The 25,195-nt window shown below is 38.6% G+C and overlaps 1 protein-coding gene across 2 annotated transcripts in view; it reads right to left on the reverse strand.

Moving 5' to 3' along the window:
• Nucleotides 1–188: 188 nt before the first annotated feature.
• Nucleotides 189–25,195, reverse strand: part of RFX7 (regulatory factor X7) — a 119,460-nt gene continuing 94,453 nt past the window's right edge. For both annotated transcript variants that reach the window (XM_040969868.1, XM_040969867.1), the window contains 5 exons: nucleotides 15,035–15,151; nucleotides 13,669–13,753; nucleotides 12,944–13,151; nucleotides 8,723–9,018; nucleotides 189–6,610 (listed from right to left, as the gene is read on the reverse strand). In XM_040969868.1, the coding sequence (XP_040825802.1) occupies nucleotides 3,332–6,610; nucleotides 8,723–9,018; nucleotides 12,944–13,151; nucleotides 13,669–13,753; nucleotides 15,035–15,151 (3,985 nt within the window). In that variant the 3' untranslated portion in view covers nucleotides 189–3,331. The remainder of the gene's footprint in view (nucleotides 6,611–8,722; nucleotides 9,019–12,943; nucleotides 13,152–13,668; nucleotides 13,754–15,034; nucleotides 15,152–25,195) is intronic.

A 25,195-nucleotide genomic window follows, 5' to 3' on the forward strand; every position in this document is an offset into this window, starting at 1 on the left:
CTTACAACCTAGTCCCTGCCAATCAAAAGTTCCCAATCCCTCCCTCTCCACTTACCTTCCCAAACACTGGTAATCACAATTATATTTTTAACTTCCATGGGATCACCTACTTAAGACTCCACACATGAGTGAGATCCTATGATAACTGTCAGTGCTTGGCATATTTCACATTTATGACAACATCAAGCTCTCTGCCATGTATCATTTATTGGTAATAGTTCCCACATTGGCAGCAGGGTTCTAATGCATGAAATATCTCTGAATCTTTGGTATTGCAGAGGAGCAGTACTGTACTGCCTTGTGCTGACTTTTTTCCACATCTCCAAATGTTAGGAGTCAAAGGAAGGATGAAGGGCAGTGGGTCTATTTAAAACTGTCTAGATAAAACATAACCCATAAATCACCTTAAGATCCAGTCAGTTTGATATAAAATGTTTTTAATTGTTCTTGAAAACATTTAAAAAACAATTTTTGAGCACTTTCAATAAAAAAAGAGAACTGAAATGCTACTGCGATATTCAACTACTGTAGTTTCAGCAGGTACAACAGACAACAAAACACTGGGGAAATCTGACTTTTTTGCACTAAATGAAAACATGAAACAGGGCTTATTTTTGTCATTTATGGTGTAGTAAAGCACATTGTAGTACAAGACTATTATTTGAACCTCAGATGCACTGCACAAAAACCACTTTCCTTCTTTTCAGTTCCAAAGTCAGTGCTTATTGCAATTATATGCAAAATTATTTACTTCATGAAGTCTTCTCATGATAAACAGTATGTAAAATGTTTTAAACATCAAAACATTGAAAATAATCCCAGAAAAGAACATATTCAACAACAACTAAGCAGAATTAGTAAACATAAAAAAGTAAATAACTTGTGAATAACTATGCTTGCCTGGTTAACAGTGAACCAGTTTCAATACAGCCAAGAAAAAAAAAAAGTGGTTACAGGAATACCTAGTACTGTACAAGATAAGTCAATAACACTCATGCACGTTTTGTGATCATGTATTAACATGGTGAAGCAAACTAAACTTAATTCTTCCTGCTGTAATATTCTCATGTAAGAGAATAATAGAAATATCTCATTGAGATCAATGCACATTGCTACATAAGACAATTTTATCTGTCACTTTGATGACATTTTTTGTCTTTTCATAATGAAACACATTTAAAAAGTTTAATCTGTGGACTGTATTGGTTGCATTTATCCTAAGAGATGTGCCTACCACAGGTTCAACAAATTTAGTGCAATATAGAACCCCAGAAAGTTTGCTGGACGAATTCAACCAAATTGAAAGTTTGCTGCAATACTGTACAGGGGGTTAAAAATCCTCCAGTCTTTGTATTCTTTTTTTTTTATCAAAAAAGATTTCCATTATTTTTATATTAGTAGGAAGCTAATAATGTAAACAAGGGATTAGAATGGCCTCAAAAATCTCCTTTTCAGAGTATCTCACATAGAAAGGCTCCCATCATTTGTTAAAAGAAATCACACAGTCTCCTTTGGGTATTGCATACTTTGGTGTGCAGTAGTGCTGTGTCTCAATGTACAGTGAAGAAATAACTAGTATCAAGGAAAACATCTAACAGATCATTAAATCAAGATAACAGCAAACACACACAAATGCCAATAACTAGGACATACCAACATATAAACCTGTGAGCCAATGCTAGCACCAGTTATATATCAAAATATGTTAATACCCTAGCTTGCAAATTATTGAACAATGAAACTTTATTAAATTAAACCTTTCATTACATTTGTTAAATATTCACTGATTGTAGTCTTCTGATTGGCTTTCTAATTAAGGTTGACAAGATGTCTAGCTAGGTTCAAGGTGGCAAAGCAAATGGTTTAATGTTAGCTTTAAAAACTTAACGGCAATTATAAACCCTCTTGCAAGTGATCTTAAAACACACGGAGCTGTTGGCTAGTGAGTAGATCTGTGTCAATGTGAAATTCATAAATATATTCATAAACAAAATGGGAGCCATAGAGAGAGACATTTTAAAATAAATCCTGAGTGCTTTGCTTCTTTCGCAATTGTGGTTATCACAATAAATAAATTAAGCATGTAATAAAATGCTCCTCTTATTCAAGTACAACTGATATCTCCTTTGTGCTATCAGAGATATAAAGAATTGTGGCTTCAGACCTTAGGTGGTTAAACTTTTTCATTCAGTTCGTGTTATCTTCCTGCTTATTTGTTTTTCAAAGGGATCCCATGATCAAATTGCATTCCTATATTCAGCAGAAGTGAAGGAGTCAGTCACTAAATTGAGGAGGAAAAAACTGATTACTAAAGAATATTATAATGAAAGATTTAAAAATAAATCTTAAATAGAATTTTAATATGTACATGCAGCCATTGTATTGAAACTAAAATGCTTTTATTTTCCTTCAGATACCCTTATCTCAACTAGTAAATAAAACATGAAACACTTTTCTAATACACTTGTATTTATTCTACTAAATTACATTCTAGAGTTGATGACTTGTGCGTGTCTGTGTGTGCATGTGTGTATGTGTGTGTGTGTCTTGAGTGTATACATGTACAAGTGTGTGTACCTATATATCTCTATGTGGTAGCTCCGTATTAAAATCAACATTTTAAAATAAGACTAATACGGTCACAAATATAAATGGCTACTAGTTTTTCCTCTTAAAAATTTTAGTGCAGCTTTTGTTTTTCTTAAATTAATACTTAATGTTCCATTATTTTCTCCTATTTCAGCCCTTCATTGTGGGTATAAACGGTACTGAAGCCCCAGAAAGTCCTACAGAGATTCTCCGTCCTACAGTAGCTCTATGCTTCAAGCCTAAATAATTAAAATAACCTGAATAGTATCCCTGTTTCAAGGAAGACCTTCTCCTCTACAGTTCATCCTCACTATGATTTCATATCTAAAAGATAACGCTAACAAAAAAAAAATAGCCTACACCTAAAACTGATGGTTTCTTCCAAATTCTGTGTAGATTAACCGATGAATTAAAATTAACTTATACAAAATCAAGATCTAGACTGCCTTTGTGAAAGAGGGACAGTCAGTCTGTTACTAGCAAACAATGTGATTAAATTGGGGCACACTGCAAAATTTAAAACCTAATACTTGCTCTTCTACAGCCTGCTGTCTTCAGCAATTCGTTGAGAACTGAGGCAAGTTTACCCATTTCCTACTGAAGAAGAAACCACTGCTGCAGCAAACGCTTTGCAAATGTCACAATGAATCGTCGGTGTTTCTGCTGCGGGAGGCACTTCCATTAAGACAAATACAATACATATGTCTTTAGATACAGTGTGCTACATATTATAAAACACAATTTAACCCAACATTTCAACAGTAGGGTGGTCCTTGCTTTCTATCCACTCAAAACCTGATGAAGTCATAGAGTTCATGGATTCACTGCAAATTTGCTGAAACAATGGGTCATTCTTTAATTCTTCCAGTGTAGCTTCATCATCTTGTCCCTGCTGACGACCTGGGTCAAACAGTAGATTTGGGTCTAAAGTGTTCAAATCATTGATACTGCCTGAGAGCTCAGAAGACAACCTGATGTCACTGGGGAAATCAGATGCAGCATTAGTGAGATCCGATGCGACCTGACCTACCAGCTGCTGGTTGGTTTGCAAGCTGTCTCCGCTCAGCAGGTCTTTAACAGTGCTACTGAAATCTAATTGTTGCTCTCCAATTTCAGATTGTGCTTGATTATCTCCGGGAGAAAAACTGATCTGATCCGTGCTATCACTTTTGGTGAGGTAAGATGGTGTTTGAAATTCATAAACAGAAGTGCTGGAATCAATCATATTTTGTGGATTGGCACTAGGAAAAACAGTGGAAGTCTCCAGAATCTGAGTGAGATTCATCCGGGCTGTGTAATTGGAGGGCAGATTGTTCATTCCCAAACCTCTCACTGCATCATCATTGTCAGAGTCAAGTTTACTCAATAAAACATTGGTTATTTTTTTACTGTTGGTTTGCTTCTGAAGAGCATTTGGGAAAGCTGTCTGCATCATGACTGTTAATGGGACTGACTGACTTCTCTGAGCGATGTTGTTGGCACATGTGTCGGTTTGAACATTTGTGAAAACATTAACTTCTGGGGTTACCGGACTTCCAAAGGGGGTCACATTAGATCGTGGGATATTAGACACCGGATAGAGGGTGCTTCCACTAAGATTTCGTTGGCGATGGACAGCGGGGCTCACACTCCGGCATCTGAAGTTGCTGCTGGCAGACGAATTAGTTCCTTTATTATCCAGAGGGGCAGGGACTGCAAAGCCTTCCTGCTTGTTGGTGTTACTTACTGGGGCACCTTGATGTTGCACAGGAGAGACAGGAGTCAAACGACCAAAATGAGTGTCATGGTGTCGAGACTGGGACTGGTAAGACTGCCCTGGCACAGCAAAAGCATGAGGTTTCCTGAAACGGTCTTCCACTAGTTCCTGATAGCTTGGGAGAATTCCATGGCCAGAAACTGACGAATTACCAACCCCACTATACCCATTATTCATCCATTCAAGCTTAGTTTTGTCAGGGTGTGTGGCCATTGGTCTTTGCATTGGCTTCACAGGACTACTTGAGACAATGCTGGCATCATGATAGGCCATACTGGAGCTTATTGGGGTGAATGCAAATGGATTCCTGCATTCAACAGGGCTGGGAGGGACGCTACTGCTGCAGTTAGAATGTGGAGTACCAATGGGGGTGTGTCGGCTACTTCCTAAAGCGCTATCCACAGGTGTTGTCTGGGCTAGCCTGGAACAAGGGCTGTCCCGAGACAGACTTTGAGATCCGGCAATCATTTCAGACGTTGGGGTTGGAGTTGGGGTTGGGGTGGGTGTAGGAGTTGGGGTAGGTGTGGGTGTGTGGATTGGTGTGCCATTGCTGTGGATTGGATGGTAGAAGTGGGTGCTGGAGGTGTGAGATGACATTGGAGCTCCTGGAGTTATGGACTGACTCTGAAGGGTCATCCCCAAACAGTTACCATAAGAATGCGAATTGTTCATTGACATTTGCTGCTCCATAAGCACCAGCTCTTCCACAATACTATCTTGTGTGAGTTCATCATCAAAAGGAAAGTAGTTTTCATTTGTCTGGGTAACAGAAGGCTCAAATTCCTTCAGTTCGGACTGTAGAGGTAACTGATCTGAAGACTGTGCTTGTATTTGACTCAAAGAAGATTCTTGTATCTGGCTATGCAGCTGCTGGCTGTATGTATCCTGTGACATTCCTTCTAACTCCCAAACAGATTTCTCTAAGTCGTTGATATCAGAATGCTCAGGAATTGTCATAACACTGATAGCCTGCTGTTGGTCACAGCCAGCAGATATAAACTCAGAATCCTTAGAGACTTGTTGCCATTCATTTGGATTAAAGCTGCCATCTGATTTTGAATCACTGTCTAAGAGAAAGACACTCCTTTCAAGTTTTACTTTGATGTCTGGAGATGATGAGGGTGTTGCCTGCTGTTCCAAAGCTGAATCACTGATAAGAAGGGTAGAAGAATTCAAGGGTTGATTTTCCACTATGGGTGAACTGACACTTGTTGATACCTTGCTAGGAATCTGAGCACCTGTGGTGGAACTTTCTATTTTCCCTGAATGTGGAACCTTTTGGTCTTTCTTAACACTACCTGGTTTCTGACCTTCTATGACAACTGTAGAAAGCTGTTCCACAATTGGTTTCTTCACAGGAGGCACCTGCGACTCTTGTAATGTAGAAGATAGTCGTTTCCGTGGACTTTTAGTGCATAATTTAGGGTCTTTACTTATTGAGTCACCATTAGATGGTGAGCTGGTGCTGGTGAAAGTTAAGTTCTGGGTGGCAACTGGGAGAGTGACAGTGCTTTGATTATTGCCTGTTGAAGTGCCTGGCAGAATTTCATTACAGCGACTTTTACATTTGGTCCTCTGGTCACAGACCTTGGTGGCTTTTATTTCAGTGATACTTTCACTGGAAGGTTTTTGCACTGCTCCATCCGTGCTGCTTTTCTGTCCTGTGAGGGCACTAGATGTTGCCTGGGGAGTTTTAGCCCCATCAGAGTTCTCTTGGCACTGCACAGGGTGCTCGTCTGATGATACTTCAGGTTCCATTTTCACTTCCACGGCAGACGTTCCCCCAGTACTGCTGGTCCTAGAGCCTGGAGACTGAAGAGAGATAACAGAACCATTCTTGATTTGGGGAACACTCCTTGATTCTTCTGTTGTTGCTGTAGCGCTGCTGACTGAGGCAGAATGTTTAAGAGGGTTATGACCGTTGCTGGGTGTGAGGGATATTGTTGTCATTTTCACCACATTTAGAGAACTCACATGGGAAGCGGGCACGACGGCGGTTTTGATGGGACTGCTAGTAAAGAGCACAGTCGTTGGAGAGCGGATGGTGAGCGCACTGGTGTTAGCTGGTTTGGGTAAGATCTGAGGGTAACGGTGCCGGGCAGAACGATCCCCACCAGGGCTGGCTGGAACGTTCTGAGGAGTCTTTGGTGTCTGCTTCACAGACTGCATGTGCTGAGTGACCACCTGCACGTTGAGGGGAAGAACTTTACCATCGGATGAACTCACTGGACTTGGTGAAGTCACCAACTGCCCGGTCCGCTGAACCTGTTAAAAGAGAAAATGAGAACCATCAGAGAAAATGGAGGACATAAACAGTAGCTTGTCTACATCTATGGAATTAAGGCATTCATGAAATGTTAATGCTAGAAAGAAACATAAAGATAATTCCTATTCTGGAGGAGTTATTTTAGACCAGGTTGTGTACAACCAGAAAAAATCCATAATGCAATTTATTTACAAAATAAAAGTGCCACATAAGAACACCACTAAGACACCTTCGTATAAACAAAAGTAAAAACTTTGTATCTATAATGAATTCTTAATAAAACTGACTTACAGGAAGTGACAGGAAGGAGATTTTAAAGAAGAATCTATGCCAAGATGCTCACTCAAAGGAGATACTCTGATAGCAATCAACCACTGGGGGCAGGTGACTAGCATCCTGCCTGACTCACTCCCAATCCAGCTCCTTGATAATGTGCCTTGGAAAGTAGCTGAAGATGGTTCATGTACTTCAGCCCCTGCCTCACACGGAGGAACCTGAGTGGAGTTCTGGCTCTTGGTTTTGGCCTGACCCATGCTTACCCACTGCAGACATTTGGAAGTAAACCAGTAGACAGAATCTCTTTCTCTTTCTCTGTTTCCCACTCTCTCTAACTTTGCTTTTCAAACAAACAAATAAATAATCTTAACAGAAAAACCCAATTGTTCTACCTTGAACTTGAGTAACTAAACCACTCTGAGACACTAAACCTAAACAAGTTTGCACTACAGTGAACAGAGCAGCTTGTAGTATTTCCCATTTTAATGACATAAGGATGATGAGAGCAATAAAAAAACACAAGATGAAATATCTCCTTAATAATATTACCAATAATATCATAAAGTTTCACTTTATTTTTGCACGCTACACTTTAAAGTCCCCATTATATTCCCTGCTATGTGAGATAGAAGAATATTAAAAATAAAGAAACAAACTTGGGGTTACAAAAGGACTTGTCCAAGTCACTATATTCAGCATGTTGCAGTGATAATCTATGTTAACGCATTACTCATACATATTACAATTGTGTTCCATCTGAATATTAAAAAGAAAAAAAATTAACTCACAGAAAGTTTGCTACTGTAATAACTATGATACAACTCTAAAAATGACTCACTGTTCCATAAAACTCTGGTAATATGCATATTCTGTAGGTCTTATAACTTTATGTTTTCATGTTAATCATATGACACTTCGTAATTAACAATGCCCATGTGGAGTGAAAGATACTGGCTGAAGGGGACCAAAGACAAGTGTCAATTTTTTTTGAAGATTTATTTTATTTTATTTTATTTGGAAGGGAGCGGGGAGAGAGAGGACAGGAGAGACAGAGGGAGGGAAGGAAAAAGAAACAGAGCAAGCCAGGGAAGAAGGAAAAGAGGAGGAGGGAAGGTGAGAGACAGACAGGGTGAGAAAGAAAGACAGAAAGATACAAAGGAAGAAACAAAGATTTTCCATCTGCTGGTTTACTTCTCAAATGGCTGCAATGGCTTGGACTGGTCCAGGCTGAAGCCAGGAGACAGGAACTCAATCCAATTTTCCCATGCAGAGCATCAAGCACTTGGGCCATCTTCTGCCTTTTCAGGAGTATTAAGAGGGAGCTGAGTTGGAGGTGGAGTAGCTGGGACTTGAACTGGTGCTATGAAATGCCAGAATCCCAGGCAGCAGTTTAGGTTACTTTGCCCAATATTAGCTACAGTTTATGTGTATATCTACACCTGCCTTCTTTTCAACTTCCATTTTTTTAAAAAAAAAATTAACTTAATTTGTGTATTTGAGGTAGAAAAAGTGAAAGGGGACACACACACACAGAATGGGTTCACTCTCAAGTGCCTGCAATGGCCAGGGTTGGACAGGTCAATCATGGGCGCAGGGATCTCAACAGGAGTCTCCAACATGAGTGGCATCTCCTACCGCCTCTCCAAGTGCACATTAACAACCATCTGGAATAGAAAGTAGGTTTGGGACTTGAAAGAGGCCCTCCCTTATTGGATATGGAAATCCTAACTTGCACCTTAAATGCTAGACCAAATGCCCACCTCACATCTGACTCTTAATTAAAGCACTGATTTCCTGCCATCCCACTAAGGTCAAATACTACTTAATGATATTACCGGAATGGGACTAGGGACAGCTGCCACAACGATACCAATAGGTTGAGGAGAGAGGATTGCAGAATTTCCATTTGGAAGATTAGTCACTCCATTGGCTGTAGTGCCTTCTGATTTTTTTGCTGATGATTCTCCTGGCAAAGGGGACTGTAATTTCTGTTCTTGCTGCTTCTTCTGGATTTTCCGTTGCAGCTGTTGTTTAGCATCAATAGGAGATGGCAAAGTCTTCACCTGCGGCTGAAAGGAATTACTTTCAGCTGTAGGTATAAATGCAGATGTCTGGGGAATTCCTTTAATTCCTGAAAATAAACAGAAAGGAATGCTCAAGTAAGTACTCTTCTTTTACAGCAGGCAGTTAAAACTCAGTTTCTTTGACTATGCAGCCATCTGCTGGGCAGAATAACCAAAGCAGAAAATTATAATTTGTGATTTCTCTGATAAGCATAAGGAGTAGACCTCCAATTTATAAACTTTTATCAGTATGATTTTAATTGACATTGTAAAATATGATTGAACTCAGGGGACTGTTTGAGTTTTACAGCAACACAAACAATTCTGAAGTGAGTAAGCCACAAAATAACATGTGCAAGAGCTAAGGTAAGCATCAAGACAGCATTATCAACTGTCAGTGGTTTTTTTTTCCCCTTTTCTAATATGCAAGTTAAGTATTTCCGTGATTTCAATATTCAGCCCACAAGGGTATTTAGTAAACATTTGCTGAAAATATTCTACATTTAGAAGATAGATGCTACACTTTCATTGCATGTAAATGGTTATTTCAGTGTGACTGAGAAGAAACTAAGAAGCAGAAATTCTCAAGGTCAAGCTCTTCTCAGAAAGTGCCATTTAGGAAACCAAAACAGCAGTGGGGAATTCGCTGTATTACTACATAATTTTCTGTTTTGTTGATAATAAAGACACATAAAGAAGCCTTGGGGGAAAAAAAAGGATAAAATGAACAAGACATATATGAAGAAAAAAAAACAGATTAAGTAATAAAAGTTTACCTTCTTACAAAGCTCTTTTTCACACTTGGGTTGTAGTATTAAGAGCATCAGAAAGCAAGCTGTGGTCAATAAAAGCAGGGAGAGAAGAAAGGGGAGGAAAACACAATCTTCCTGGTAAACCTCTCCCAGCCCCATTTCTGCTTTTTATCATTCTAGCTAACAGGTACAACCAGAGGATGGGAGCAGACAGAGAACAAAAAGACTGGAAGTCTCTCCCACATAATCCCTCATTAATAATCCTTCACTTTCTCTGCCACTTCGGTATTCCTTTTCTCTTTAAATCCAGCTCAGACTGTACTCTTCCCTCTGAGCCCAACCTTCAGCTGCACCCTGGAGGGCCTCTGCCAAGGGCTCACAGTTTGGCTGCCTTATCCCTCTTGCCAGGGTTTCGAGACAGGAATGAGGTCCAAGCAGCTGACTTACAAAAGGACATTTGTAACACAACCTGTTCTTAACATGGAGACTATATTTATTAAGAAATCAATTTCACCTTCAAAGGATGAAAATTATTCCACTACCAAGGATGTTTTTAAAAAATGTTATTAAGGGCTGAAAACACAATTTAAGAACTGATTGAAAATGGGTTGAGTATTCTTCCAACTCATACAGTGCTTAAGCCGCCTGCACTGACTGCTTTCAAAACACAGAAAACTTTTATTTACATACTATGGGTCTTAAGTAAATTCATGAAAAATGCATATTGCAAAATAGTAGCATGAATTTACAATATTATTGCACCCAAATTATTTTAATTCACTTCACTTTTTGTACAATATTTTCAAGTACCTGTGCATATAATGTTTAATGTTTTTAAAAACTTTATCCGTTCAAATTTGCTTCAGTCCCTCAATACTGATTTCAGTTAGACTTGTGAACAATGTGAGGAATAACACAATCCTATCTCTTTTCCTTGCAATGTCTGAGCCCTCAATCTGTTGAAGAATTGCTCACTGTCAGGATGGGGAGGTGGAACGGGAAGCCGAAGGGTCCATGCCTCTCCCGTTTCATTCTGCCACAAGGTAAGAGAGTAGTATGATAGAACAGAGTTAACTTGTGCTTTGTAGATGGGAAAATCAGGATCCAAACAAACCCTTGCTTTGCTATTTATTTATCCATGGACAAGTTTCTTAACCTTCCTGTTTCTTGATCTGCAAATTGGGGATAAGTATCATCTATCTCACTGGACTGCTGGGGTAACTTTAGCCACTTAGGTAGCTGCTGCCAAGCACATGTCTGCTTAAGTGTAAGTAGAGTGAATAGATTTAGGGCATACGGATTATGCACACACAATATTAGGACTAACTCTTGTGGAGGCAATTTCGTCAGAATGTATCCTCTATTGACCACAATGAGAGGATGGATCACACACACATCAAGATGCTTAAAGCTTCTGATACATGTAAAGCAAAAAATAAAACTGATCGTTCAAATGTGCAAATTAAAATGCTAAAAAAGTGAAAAAGTGAAATAATTATGAGTATAATTCTGGCTATCATAGATCTATTGTATGTTTCAAAATATTTAAAAAGAGAATCAACTTGGAAAACAAGTTTCATAGTAACATGTTTTCAGAGATGTTAACTTTCTAGAGTTACCAAGCAATTTCTTCACCATTAAGTTTATGAGGTGTGACCAAGATGTTAAAATTTCATCAGAACTGACACACACAGTTGCTATTCATTTAGGAGGGCACATTTATTCCACTGATACTATTAATTCCTAGAACTGTGAATTTCAACAAAGAGTTCACTTGAATTAAAATGCTAATTTACGTATATATTTAAAAAATATCCGGTGAAGCCAGCATCATGGCATGTTGCAGGTTAACCCTTTTCCTGTAATGCTGACATCCCATCTGGGCATAGGTTCAAATTCCAGCTGCTCTGCTTATGGTCCAACTCCCTGTCATTGTGTTGGGGAATCAGTGACAGATGGCCCAAATCCTTGGGACACTGCACTTATGTAGGAGACCCAGAGGAAGTTCTGGACTCCTGGCTTGAGAATGGCCCAGCTCTGGCTGTTGTGGTCATTTGGAGAGTGAACCAGTGGATGGAAGATCCCTATCTAAGTCTGCCTTTCAAGTAAAAATAAATCTTAATATATGTATATATATATTCCTTTTTATTTTACAGTAATGCCTCAAAACAGTATTTTTATGCGAGACTGTTTTTTTTTTCTTATCATAGTGCATAAAGATCCCTTTAGTTATAAGTGTTAGTTTCTAGGATAGGATTCTAATGTGTAATTTTATTTATTTGAGAGGTAGAGAGATATAAAAAGGGTTAGAGAATATTGTCATTCTCTGGCTTACTTTCCATCTGCTGGGAGCTGGGAGCTCCACCTACGTCTCCTGCGGGTGCAGAAACTAAATGGCTTGAATCATCACCTGCTGCCTCTCAGGGATGTATCAGCAGGAAGCCTGACTTGGCAGTGGAGCTCAGGACTGAACTCAGACACTCCGAGATGGGATGCGGCTAGCTCCACTGGCACCTTTACTGCTGGGCTGGCCTCCCACCCCTTTTTACTTGAATTTAACCTGTTTGAGACATAGAGAAAGACTAGCATGGAATTTCAAAATTTAGCCTGATCTTGTTAGATACATATTTTCTTTACATTTAAAAATAACAATGGGGAAATTAAGAAAATACCAGAGAATCCAAATCATTTTATACATTTTTTAAAAGTGTTCTCTTTAAAAGGGTTTTTATTTATTTGAAATGCAGAGAGACAAACAGAGAAACAGAGAAAGATGTTCTATCCACGGGTTCATTCTCCAAATGCCTGCAACAGCCAGAGCTGGGTCAGATATGAGCCAGGAACCTGGAGCTCAACCCACGTGTTCCACAGGGATGGCACCGGCTCAAGGACTCGAGCCATTACTGCTGCTCCAAGGTGTGCATTAGTAGGAAGCTGGGAGTGGAAGTGAGGTGAAATTTCAACTCAGTACTCCCAACCAGTCTCTTAACCACTTTCCCAAAGTCCTGCCCCTAGTTTTATTTCCATGGACCAATATAGAAAAATACAGGAGTAAGATTTATAATTAAACGGCTATTTTATTTTGTTGGTTCGACAAACTCATCAAAATTTAGAATAACTGGAGATTAAATGAACTAACAAAAATACCAAAAGGATGAAGCTCTTTGGTCAAATACCTTCTTTCCTGTGATCAATTCTAAACAGAGTAATATTCCTGTTAGTTTGAGCAATAATTTCATACCTGCTGGTGCTGCTGCCATTACAGTTAGAGCTGCCATTGACTTGGTGCCTATATAGTGACTTTTGACAAGAAAGCGGGCTAATTCCAAGACTGTATCAAATGGCTGGCTTAGCACTTTCTGGGCCCACTCACATACAAGACGACAAGCAGAGGAGATAACTTCTTCGTCAATATTCTGAAGCTGCCCAGAAGGCTCAGCTCCTTCCAACTAAACAAAGAAACAAGGAAAAGTTAACTTCTTAAAGGAAAAATCAGAGAAATTAGACTGAAGCGTAGTCAAGAAAGGCATTCTTAGCTGGGAGAACGAATCTGTCATGTGAAAGCACAATGAAGTCACGTATGGGCAGACAATAACTCCTTCCCAACACAATTCAGCACATGTCAGCCAGCAACATCTTAAAAAACTTAGCAACTATGTCACCTGTCATAATTTTTTCTTCTGAAAAATATTTACGATGTAGATATTATTATGCATTTCTTTTCTTACATACCATGGACATATCTACAAATCAGTAACTTCAGGTCTTCTTTCTCTCAAGCTTCATGGTAATTGCATATAATACATGCTAATACTTTTTAGTCACTGTAGGTTCTTTTGCTCATTTTTGTAAAAGGCGCATTTTCTTGTCTCTGGTTTTATCTACATAATACTTTGCAGGAAAAAGCTCAATGTTCATCACAACTGTACAAGTCTACTTATTAAAATAAAAAGGTGTAATTCTTACCCCATCTCCAGTTTTGTGAAAGTCAAGGTTGGGCAGTGTTGGCATATGAACAAAAGCTTTTTTTCTTAGTCCACTGTAGCAATATGTAATACATAGTTAAGGTCAAAAATACTCTAACTTACATGAAAAATGTACACAGATAGCACTTGAGAAATAGTGATCTATGAAATCAGAATAAAGACAGCATAAACATCTGAATCTTTCTGAATTCTTCAGTAAGATATACCTTAATACTAGAAATTCTGGTATTTTCACACTTTTCAAACTGGACTAGTCCTTCTGGAATGTTGACTATTACTATCTCTAAATGAAACGATTCTCATCTGCTGTATAAATTTTATGAATAAATGTTCCTAATATGCTGTGCCAGTAACAAACAGGTCAAGAGGAAAGGAATAGCTAGATGGAAACCTGGCACAGGGAAGGGAAACTTTAGCCCAGGGCACTGGGACAAAAACAACTCTTAAGAGTGTCACAAGGGCTTTAACCTTTTCATTTCTCTTTTTCCACTGAAACACACAGGATTATCACCTACAACATGCCAAAGACACATCAAGACGTTTTTGTTTGTATTCAGGAAACAAGGATAGGTCTTGCAACACCAGGGTGAAAAACACCAGGAACATTTCAGAAAAGCTTTCCTCTTTCCCCCCTTCTTCAGCTGCTCTACAGTAGCTAATGTTATGTTCTGAAAAAGGCCAAGAGCTGAGCAGGGAGAAAATAAGTGTGCTTCCGCCAGAGACCCTCTGTTTCACAATCTTCTTCCAAGAGCAGAAAGAACTCTAATTTTCATTTCTTTACTTTTGTTTGCTCATTAAGTATTTCCTCATCATAAGAAGGACCTTTTCTATGTTTTTGCTTTTATTTTAAAACATAAAGAGCTGACTGAAAAACTGATGTGAATATTAATCTTTCAATACAGCTCCATAAGAAATGGTTTTGAATACCATTTTTTTAAGCTAAGGTGATCCCCCTATTTCTACATTAAAGAAAAAAATAGGCTAGCTTATTTCTCTACATTTATTGATACAATTTCTAATTGCTGAACATATGGTATGGTTTAATAATTCTCTGTGTTAAAGCAAAAGAGATCAGACCATTAACAACATTTAACAGCAACAGAGCAAAGTAAAAATCTATCACAATCTCAACATAGAAACGAATTATTATTTGGTATTTCTATTGCAGTTTGACAAATAGCTGGGAAAACAATATTTGTAATCACTCTACCAAGTACATTTGAGTTGTTTATATCTGTTGATCTAAATTTAATTCTAAATATAGCTGCCAGTTGAACTACAACAACAGATGGTTCTACAATGAATGAGAACCCAGAGACTATTAAAACCATTCTGGTAAAGGATATTTAGATTTGCCTCTAGTGCCCAAACGACGTGCCTTCATGTTTGGAAAGACGTTTTTCATGATCTTTCCAAAGTCAGCAGCACTTAACGGATGGTAACCAAGATTGTCGCAATAGCTCCTGCAAAAGAATGAGGGACCAATTTAGAGTGACAAGTCAAAATTACATAGCAATGTGCTACTTCAGAATGATTTGATCCCTCTGACAAAGCAAAGCAAGAAATCACAGTTTACATGACCATCATTTTTTGGAGACTTGTGTTAACTTAGGTTTAGCCAGCTGGATTCACCTTCAGAGTACACAGAAAATCAAAGTAAGATAGAACATTGGTACAAAGTTTTCCGACTACAATCCAGCTGAACTGAACTGTACTCTGAAATGAAGGTATCTATCCAGCATAATCAGTGGGGCTCTGGTTCCATGTATGTATCAGGCTCACATACTGAGATGACCTCCAACATAACCACCACGCATTTGATATTAGACACAATATCATTTAAGATGGTTTAAAATTCAGAAACATCGTATGTTAGAACTAAGAGACTTGGCCCATCTATACCAATGTTCTCAAGTTTTACTGATGAAGGAAACACAAAGGCAGAGAGAGAGAGGTTTTGGAGACCCAATGTTTTCTCTCTTCACTCCTTCTAAGGCAGTATTGCTAAAAAATAAGTTACTTTGTAAGACAGATAACTTCACGTGGGATAAGGGAAGCAAGCCAGTCTTAACTCCTACTGAAATCAGGTGCTGTGTTTTCTTTTGAGTTGCCTGGGATAAGCAAAATGCCAATCCTGTACCAGTTAAGCAGAGACCAAGGTCACATCCTGTTCTGGCTTACAAAGTCTTTCTCAAAATTGTTGGCCTTTGGAAGAACCACTATGTAGGAAATGCCAAAGACGAGGAATTTAAAGGAATTCCGTATTTCCCTGCCTCCCTCCCATTCAGCAACAACCAAGGCAGCTTCCTGATAAAGAAATCATGAGCAGAAGAAATCACAAAAATCCTAAGGGATGGAGTTAAGACCCAGAAAGAAATAGAAACTGGGAGGCATGGTAGGTAGGGACTTGGATTGCTGTAGACTGCTGAATTTCCCGATTTGGAACTAACCTTGGAACTAACACTTGGAACTAACCTTAGCTTTAGCAGTCAAATTGGGAGAGTCAGGAAGAGGCAGAGACTCCTAGGAGCCTTCATACAGACAAAATGGAAACAGACACAGACAACAGTATATCTTTTGGATATCCCCTACAACAAATTGTTCATATCCTTGGGGTTTGGGGTGGAAGGAGCTACTCAGCAACATTCAACAGAGCTAGAGGTAGGGAGAAGGAAAGAGGAACAAACATGCATTGAAATTTTCCTCTGTGGGAAGCTGCAAGGTACTTTATATTTACAGAGACTAACTGTGATAACTCTAAGTGGTTTGGAGGTCAACACTGAATATATGAGAGTTAAGAGCGGATTATTTTTTAGTGCAGACAATGGAAATAAATGGCAATAAATAATGAAAATTTCCTTAACAAGTGAAACTAGTCATTTTTATGGGTTAAATCAGTACAGAAAAAATGTGAATGAAATTAGGCCCTTGGCCTCTTAGGGTTTGACACATTTCTCAACTTACAATATTGCCTTTTATACTCTTCAATGCTCAGCTTAAGTTATGATTTTGAAAGTATCTCTACCTTCTCTAAAATAGTACTCATGCTACTCTCACTAGATTTTTTCTACCAGTGTACTCTATTTCCTCTCATGATTCAAAATTACGTAATTTTGAATTTACTTGTTTGTTACTTGTATTTCATTCTAAGTTCAACCTGGCAGTGATCTCAGCTTGGTTCACCACTGGATTCTCAGCATCAGGAAAGAGAATTAAGAGTCACATTAAGCCTGTCTGTGCGCTATCTTAAAACAATGAGAAGCTTTAGAGAGACACATTAAAGACTAATAAAAAGCTGACTCCTGTAACAGCCCTGGCATGTGAGCCTAAAAGACTAAAATCAAATGTGAAGCAGGACATTCTCCCTTTACAATTCAGATTCTGATGCTGCTTTCATTATATTATTTCAGTAACATCTTTCTAGTGGTGGGAAGAAGACTGGCCATAAAAAATATTAATAGCATATTCACAAATATGATCAATGTCAAATTTGATTTCCAATAGTTTATATTAAATGGTGACTACAAAGAATGCTCATGTAATTCTGCCTGGCTTATTTATTCTATCCTCTGAAAGATGAGGCTTTTTTTCACAGCAACCTCACCTTCAGAATAGTCTTCGGTGGATAAATATTAAAAGTATCCGTGAATACAGAGTCAGTTCAAATTACTGCACCTAAGTGATAGGCAGTGCTAGAAGAAAATACTTTTGATTCAACTTTAATACTTTCACATTGCTTATATCGAAGAAAAATAAAACTTCTGTTTAAATAACACCAATATTCAGAATGAGTCCTCAATTTCTTGAATTTCGTGAAATCTTAGAAGTAGATATGACTTAACAAGTTGTGTAGATGGATATCCTGCCAGATGCAGAAGTGGTCATACTCCTGCATGAGGGGTATATGTGCTGCCGAAGCGAGCCCATCCTCCTGCATGAGGGATAACCTTAATATGATCACTTCCCTAACAGGAAGAGCTCTTCATTGTCAGGTGGCTGATCCAATTCTTATCAGTTCTAGCTTACAAAGAATTCTATCATCAGAGCCATTTCCAGATGGGAAGATCTAGACAGTCGATGATTGTAAGCTAGTAAGAACTTAGGGGATATCTGTTCATGATTTTGATAATGATATTTGCAAAGTTCATGGAGGGGTTGGTATTTTGGTGTAGCAAGTAAGACTACTAGTTGCAGAGCCAGTATCTGATATGGGCACCATTCAAGTCCTGAATGTTCCACATCCCATCCAGTTCCCTGCTAAATATGCCTGGGAAAGCAGCAGGAGATGGCTTAAGACATGGTCCCTTGCACTCACACAGGAGACTCCTGGCTCCAGCCTGGTCCAGCCCTGGGTGTAGTGGTTAGTTGGGGAATGAATCAGAGGATGGAACACATGTCTTCCCAAACCCCATCCTACTTTCTAACTCTTTTCCCAAAATTAAAAAAAAAAAAAATCATGGGATTAAACTTTATTAAAAAAAAGTATGCAAGAATTAAAAAAAAATTTTTTTTTTTGCACCAGAAGTAAACTTATCTTTTAAACTCCATTTTCCCATGAACTGTGTAAAATACCTGTGTATAAAAAGTCTTAGGTTATTTCAGGCCATGTGGCGATCCTGGTTAGTTCATATCTTATTTTTTTTCTATAACATTAACTACAGGCTGAGCAAGCAAGATGAGCAGTTAATATCTACCTCAGCATCACATTATATTTATGCGAAACTCAGAATAAAGTGAAGAAACAACCCAATGTTATTTTAAAATGAGATTATTTGTTTCCCCTCATGCTCTTGGGCTAAAATTATGTTTCTAAGACTGAGAGCAAGCCCAATATTCAATCAACTGACCAGAAATGTGTCCTTTAAGATCATAGTAGCAATTCATTTCAACTTTTATTCATAGCACCTACAATTTAATTATATAAATTCAAGGTAAAGATTGCAAATTCGCAAAACATACAAACAGAAACAGGGTATGTAACTGTACCTGGTGTTTTGTGAGCACTCTGCATGCATGTATTACCTCCTTAGTCCTCTCAACAGCCTCGAGGCAAGCATTGCTAACACATACATACATCTGTACACGAGGAACTGGCAGGGATGTGCTTCGGGAAATGATCTGGTCACATCCATTTATCTTACAGATCAGACATTTTTATTGCTAATTAATGACTGTTATTATACTGAATGCCAAGAAATCAACTAAAATTACATAATCAAATATGAAACAGTTTACAAACAAAAGAATTTGTGGAGAATGATAGAGTATGAAGTGGGTAGGATCGAGCTGGACTACAACACCCAATGGTTCATGTGGAAAACAGGGCTGGAAACAGAATGGACCCAGCAATTGCAATGACCAGCATGTGCATAAGCTGATTGGTGTGACAGACGGTGCCAGACCCTGTATTGGCAAATTCACACAAGAATCAGGTTTGGGATCATCTCAGATGAAGTTTCTTTGGAGATCCCTCCAACTGAACTGCTGATCACAGAACCCCAACCATGAGAGACTATGTCAGCCAGTGGATTCTGAATAGATTGGAAAGGCGAAGACTGGCAGCAATTCAGAACTGTTGAAATATCAAAACTGCTTGAGCAGGACCCTTAGAGCGCCTCGCAAGGGGACTTGGGATGGGAGGGAGGCTGGGTGGGGCTTTTCCCTTTGTTTCTCCCCTGACCCCAGATACAGGGGAAAAAATGATATTAGTGTGGAAACAATGGTATTACCCACTTTCCAGTAGCCCTTGACCCTTTGTACCCTAATCAACTAAGTAAGATTATTTAAAAAACAAAACAAACAAAATAAACAGCAAAAAAAGGTTATCTTCTTATCTAGTCTCATATTATCATTTTGGTGAATGTTAGCATTTGTATGCTAATGATAACAATAAAGGATGTGGGAGTTTAGGGAGACCACAAAGATATGGTAGAATTGTATATTCTTAAAAGTACTATCAAACAATACGTTTGCTAGGTAATATGGAAGGCGAATGAAGTAAAAGTAATAGGGTTCAGTATCTAATTAGTCTAAAGCTGTAAATGTGGAACAGCTGTTGAAATCCTTTTCAGCGTTACAAAAACCTACTTTAAAAAATTTATGAGCGAGTGAGTGAGTGAGTGAGGGGAGGGAGAGAGAGTTTAATCTAACGGTTCATTCTTCAAATGTCCACACTGGTCTTTGGAACTGAACCTGAGAGCTGGAAACTCAATCCAGGTCTCCCAAGTGGGTGGCAGACTTGATAATTAGTCATCGCTGCTGTGGGCCAGGATCTGAATTAGCAGGAAGCGAGAGTTTGGAGCAGAACCCAAGCACTCCATTATGGACATCTTAATTGACACCAGTCTGTTGCCATCCCCCAGTAATTCTGCATCCAAGTTCTAAGAAGAAATCACACCCTGTGACTCTTGAGAGAAAGTCGTCCACAAGTGTCTGAATTTAATGAAAATGACATTTGTATTTTTCATATTGTTCCATGATAGCAGATAGTGATGCTATGGATACGGGATTTTGGGAGAGATAATGAAAATATGCTAAAATAGATAGTAACTGATATACAGTTTTTAAAATATCTTAAAGCATTTGTAACTGTAAAATGGTAAATTCTATGAAATGTGATGTATCTCAGAAATATAACATTACGAAAAATTATACTTTTGACTACTTGTTACTAATTGTCTTAGACTATGAGATGTAATAAATTGTTACTCTTGCTGCTGCATGAATCTGAATCTCGGGTGTTAAAACTGGAAACTAGAAGTGACTGACTTGCAGGAATGTTTGTCCCCTAGTAAAGATTCACTGTTTTCAAAACATCAAGAACAGGCCTGGTGCGATAGGTCAGCATCTAAGATCCTCGCCTTGCACATGCTGCGATCCCTTTTGGGTACCAGTTCTAATCCCGACAGCCCCACTTTCTATCTAGCTCCCTGCCTGTGGTGTGGGAGAGCAGTCAAGAACAGCCCAGAGCCTTGGGACCCTGCACTCATGTGGGAGACCTGGAGGAGGCTCCTGGCTCCTGGCTTCGGATTGGCTCGGCTCTGGTTGTTGCGGCCACTTGGGGAGTGAATCATTGGGCAGAGGATATTCTGCTCTATCTCTCCTCTCTGTATATCTGACTTTGCAATAAAAAGAAATAAATCTTTAAAACAAATTACCAAGACCTATGCAGACTCTAAAAACAATACAATTTTTCTATGTTTAACATAGCTCCAAATCAGATAAAAGATGGATTAAAATTTTTGCTAATGTTCTTAGTGGTGATCAAGGTTTTGTGGCTATAAAAGTGATCATTATTCTTAGAAGTATTATTATACAACTCTCTTTCAGATGGCACAGGAAAAATATTGTTAAGTCTAGCTAAATCATATATATTTTTAGATTATATTTTTAAACATGCCTGTTACGTGCTAAAATTTTTACAACAGGAATCTGCAGGAGAAACTCCTGAAAACAAATTAATCCTTCAAGTGGACAGTGATGACAACGAATAGAAGTGAAAAGATGTAAAAAAGCAATGATGTTTCTAAAACTAGGAACTCAAAGTCCTGTGAAGTCCACATGCAAAGTAAGATGTGCTACCTAGCAGCACCATGCTTTCACAGCAGGTTGAGACATTTATAGTTCTGTTCTTTCTCTGGTGCTCACTGTGGTTTATCATTTTGGCCATGGCACATCATATGCCTGTCTTTCTCACAATATAATTTACAAGATTTCCACAGCCATTCATTGTAAATGGTAGCTAAAATTCTTGGTGTATCACACTATGGAGCAGTTGGGACACAATCCGGAGCCCATATGGGATCCAGGTGCATGCAAGGCAAGGATTTAGGCACTGAGCCATTGCACCGGGCCCAGATGAACTTAATCTTAACTGTAAAGCTGCACTAAGGATATAGCATACAGTGGGGCAAAGAGGAGAGACTTCAAGTTGGACACTTCATTAACACGCACCCAGCCAGTAACAGTCACTCAGCCAAGTAATAGTGGTGAGCACATAAGTATCTTTCTTTCTCTTTACAAATATAAAGAGATACTAAACAGACAAAGACAAACCAATGGCACATTCACCAGAGTTCCTTCTCACAAAATTTTCTAAAGCCAGACATCAAAAGACAAAAACCCAGAAACTTTAGCATTAATTTAATGTTGAGTAGTTTTGCAGTTTTCAAACAAACTGATGGCCAACCATCAAAACAACTACTTCATAAAAGGGACCATCTAACACACACAATGAAATAAAAAGGATCTTGATTAATATTTAGTGATAAACAGCTAATTTCACTAATTAGTTTTATATACAAGCATCCAGAACATTAGTACACAAATACATCATTACTGCTAGTACATTAGTTACATACTAATACATAACAAGAAAAAAAAAGCCATTTACAGTTTTAGACTTAAAAATCAGTATTACCACTATGATCAATACAAGTGTTAGAAAAAGTCTATTTTCTTCCAGGTTAGATCAGTATTTCTATCACTGTAAAAAAAAGAAACGTCCCAGATTTATTGGAGAATATAGAGTATCTCCTTGGATAATCAAATTTTAGAAATGTAGTATAAAGTCTGACGAAATGTGAAATTAGCTGGACTTTGTGTAAGGCAAGGTTTCTCCTTAGAAACACTAAGATATCTTGGGATGGGCAATCTCTGCTATACAGGGCTGCCCTGCATTTTGTAGGATGCTAAGCATCTTCCACCCATTAGACACCTAAAGCACATACTAAAGGTTCTGACAAGTAAAAAATGGCTTCAGGTGAGAAAATAAAAAGGCCCCCTTCAGGTGAAAGGCACCACTTTAAAGCAGTAGGCATCAAATTCAGCTTCACATCAAGAACACTTAATCAGCTTTTAAATTTTCCAATGCTCTGGTGCTTGCAAATCAATTAATCAGAATATTTTGATGGTAGGAAATAGACAGTAACTTCTTCTGTGTATGACAGCTTCTCAAGTACTTCTAAGTTTTAGCCAAAGCTAAGAACAACTACTTTGAAGTAATAATTTATAAAATTTCCCTCTCCTTTCCAGGATAACTATTCATATTCATTCTCTCTTTCTCTCTCTCTATCTCTCTCTCTCTCTCATTTGTGTATTTGAAAGGCAGAATGATAGTGAGAAGGGAAGATATGCAGATGGAGAGACAGTGCAATTTTTTTTCCATCCACTGGTTCATTCCCCAAATGGCTGTAATAGTCAGGGCTGAGCTAGGCTGATGCAAGAACCAGGAACTCTAAGCAGGTTTTTCACTGGCAAGGCCAGAATTTGCTGCTTTTCAGAAATATTAACAGGAAGTTTGATCAGAAGTGGAGGTGAACTCCAATCCCAGCCACTCTGATATGCAATGCCTATTTATCAAGCAGCAGCTTAGCTCACTGTGCCAGTATGAACACCCTATCTTTCAACTCCTAGAGAGAACAGGTACATTAACAGGTAAACCATCTTCATCTCTACCCTGGCTACTAAAATGTAGCTTCTAAGAGCTGGTAAAAAGAGACTTGTTATAAACTCCTTTACTTGGGAAACATATTTTAAATCAAGACATCTAACTCAAATTCCAACCAAGTACTTAGAAATCCAATACTACTATTGCTAACATATGGCAAAAACAAAAAACAAAAAACAAACAAACAAACAAAAAAACCCAGAGGAGAAAAAGAACAAAAATAAGGAAGGTAATGTAGGTCTAGCACAGTGGCCCAGTAGCTGAAGTCCTCGCCTTGCACGTGCCGGGATCGCACATGAGAGCCGGTTCTAATCCTGGCATCCCTGCTTCCCATGCCACTCCCTGCTTGTGGCCTGGGAAAGCAGTCCAGGGTGGCCCAAAGCCTTGGGAACCTGCACCTGTGTAGGAGACACAGAAGAGGCTCTGGACTCCTGGCTTCAGATCAGCACAGTTCCGGCCATGTAGCTGCTTGGCGAGTGATTCATTGGACGGAAGATCTTTCTGTCTCTCCTCCTCTCTGTATATCTGACTTTCCAATAAATAAAAAAAAATATATATATGTATATAAATCTTCTTCTTTTCTTTTCTTTTCTTTCTTTTTTTTTAAAGAATGAAGGTAATGTAAAGGTTTCCAGAGACAAGGACATGCAAAATTTTGATCCAGATTTTTTGGTTGACTAATTTCTTCTACAGGGTCATAACAGACAATACAATGCACAAAAACAAAATCACTTTTGAAGTTAACAAGATTCTCAGCATACATTTTATTTATTTATTTTTTAAAGACTTTTTAATTTTTATTGGAAAGGCGGATATACATAGAGGAGGAGAAACAGAGAGGAAGATCTTCTTTCCGATGGTTCATTCCCCAAATGAGTGCAACGACTGGAGCTGAGCCAATCCAAAGCCAGGAGCCTGGAGCTCCTCCGGGTCTCCCACGTGGGTGCAGGGTCCCAAGGCTTTGGGCCACTCTCAACTGCTTTCCCAGGCCACAAGCAGGGAGCTAGAAGGAAAGTGGAGCTACCGGGATTAGAACTGGCGACCATATGGGATCCGGGGCCCGTAAGGTGAGGACCCTAACCACTGTGCCTTTGTGCCGGGCCCAAGAATACATTTTAATTGTAAAACATTTTACAATTTAAAATAAATATTTTAAATTTAATGTTTTAAAACTGTTTTAACTTTAAAATAAATGTAAAAAATTTTAAATAAATTTAATGTATTTTAGCTTTACTGTGTTGTCCACTCCTCTCATTTATTGACTTACTAAAAAATTTGCTTGAATAATTTTAGTGATGACAGAATCTGGAGAACTTCCAAAAGAATGAGGATTTGAACGAATATTGCCTCTTATAGAAATATGTCTCAGAAGTCTAAAAAAGTAATTTTTATGCTGTCAGGGTATTAGTTTAAACAGCTTAAGTGTTCATCACATACTATTTTCTTATAGGAATTTTAAGATTAACCTTGAAGACAAGATAACTAGAGATTATTACATATGATCACATGTTGTGTGTGTATGGAAAAACCAATTCCCAACATGAAGGATTCTGGTTAAATGTAATGGACAGATGGAGCTTCCGAGGCTTTTGTTTCCTGCATTTAAATAGGAACAGAGCAAAAAGATCATCATAAATCTGAAGATAACCTCCGACATAAGATTAGGAAAAGATAAAGTAGACAGTAGGTGTGGTGTCTAGTATTGACAGGCCCATCTCCTGTGCTGGAGCGTTTGGTTCAAACCCTTCTCAAAAAAAAAAAAAAAAAAAAGAAAGAAAAAAAAAGAAAAAGTTTTGAGATTCTATCTAGAAATGAAAATGTATTTTAAAGAAGAAATATTATAGGGCCCGGCGTGGTGGCGCAAGTGGTTAAAGGTCCTCGCCTTGCACGCCCGGGATCCCATATGGGCGCCAGTTCTAATCCCGGCAGCCCCGCTTCCCTTCCAGCTCCCTGCCTGTGGCCTGGGAAAGCAGTTGAGGACAGCCCAAAGCTTTGGGAACCTGCACCCGCGTGGGAGACCCGGAAGAGGCTCCTGGCTTCGGATCGGCATAGTATCGGC

The sequence above is a fragment of the Ochotona curzoniae genome, unplaced genomic scaffold, assembly GCF_017591425.1.
Source record: "Ochotona curzoniae isolate NIBS_2020 unplaced genomic scaffold, NIBS_Ocur_1.0 scaffold_4701, whole genome shotgun sequence".
Classification (NCBI taxonomy): Eukaryota; Metazoa; Chordata; class Mammalia; order Lagomorpha; family Ochotonidae; genus Ochotona; species Ochotona curzoniae.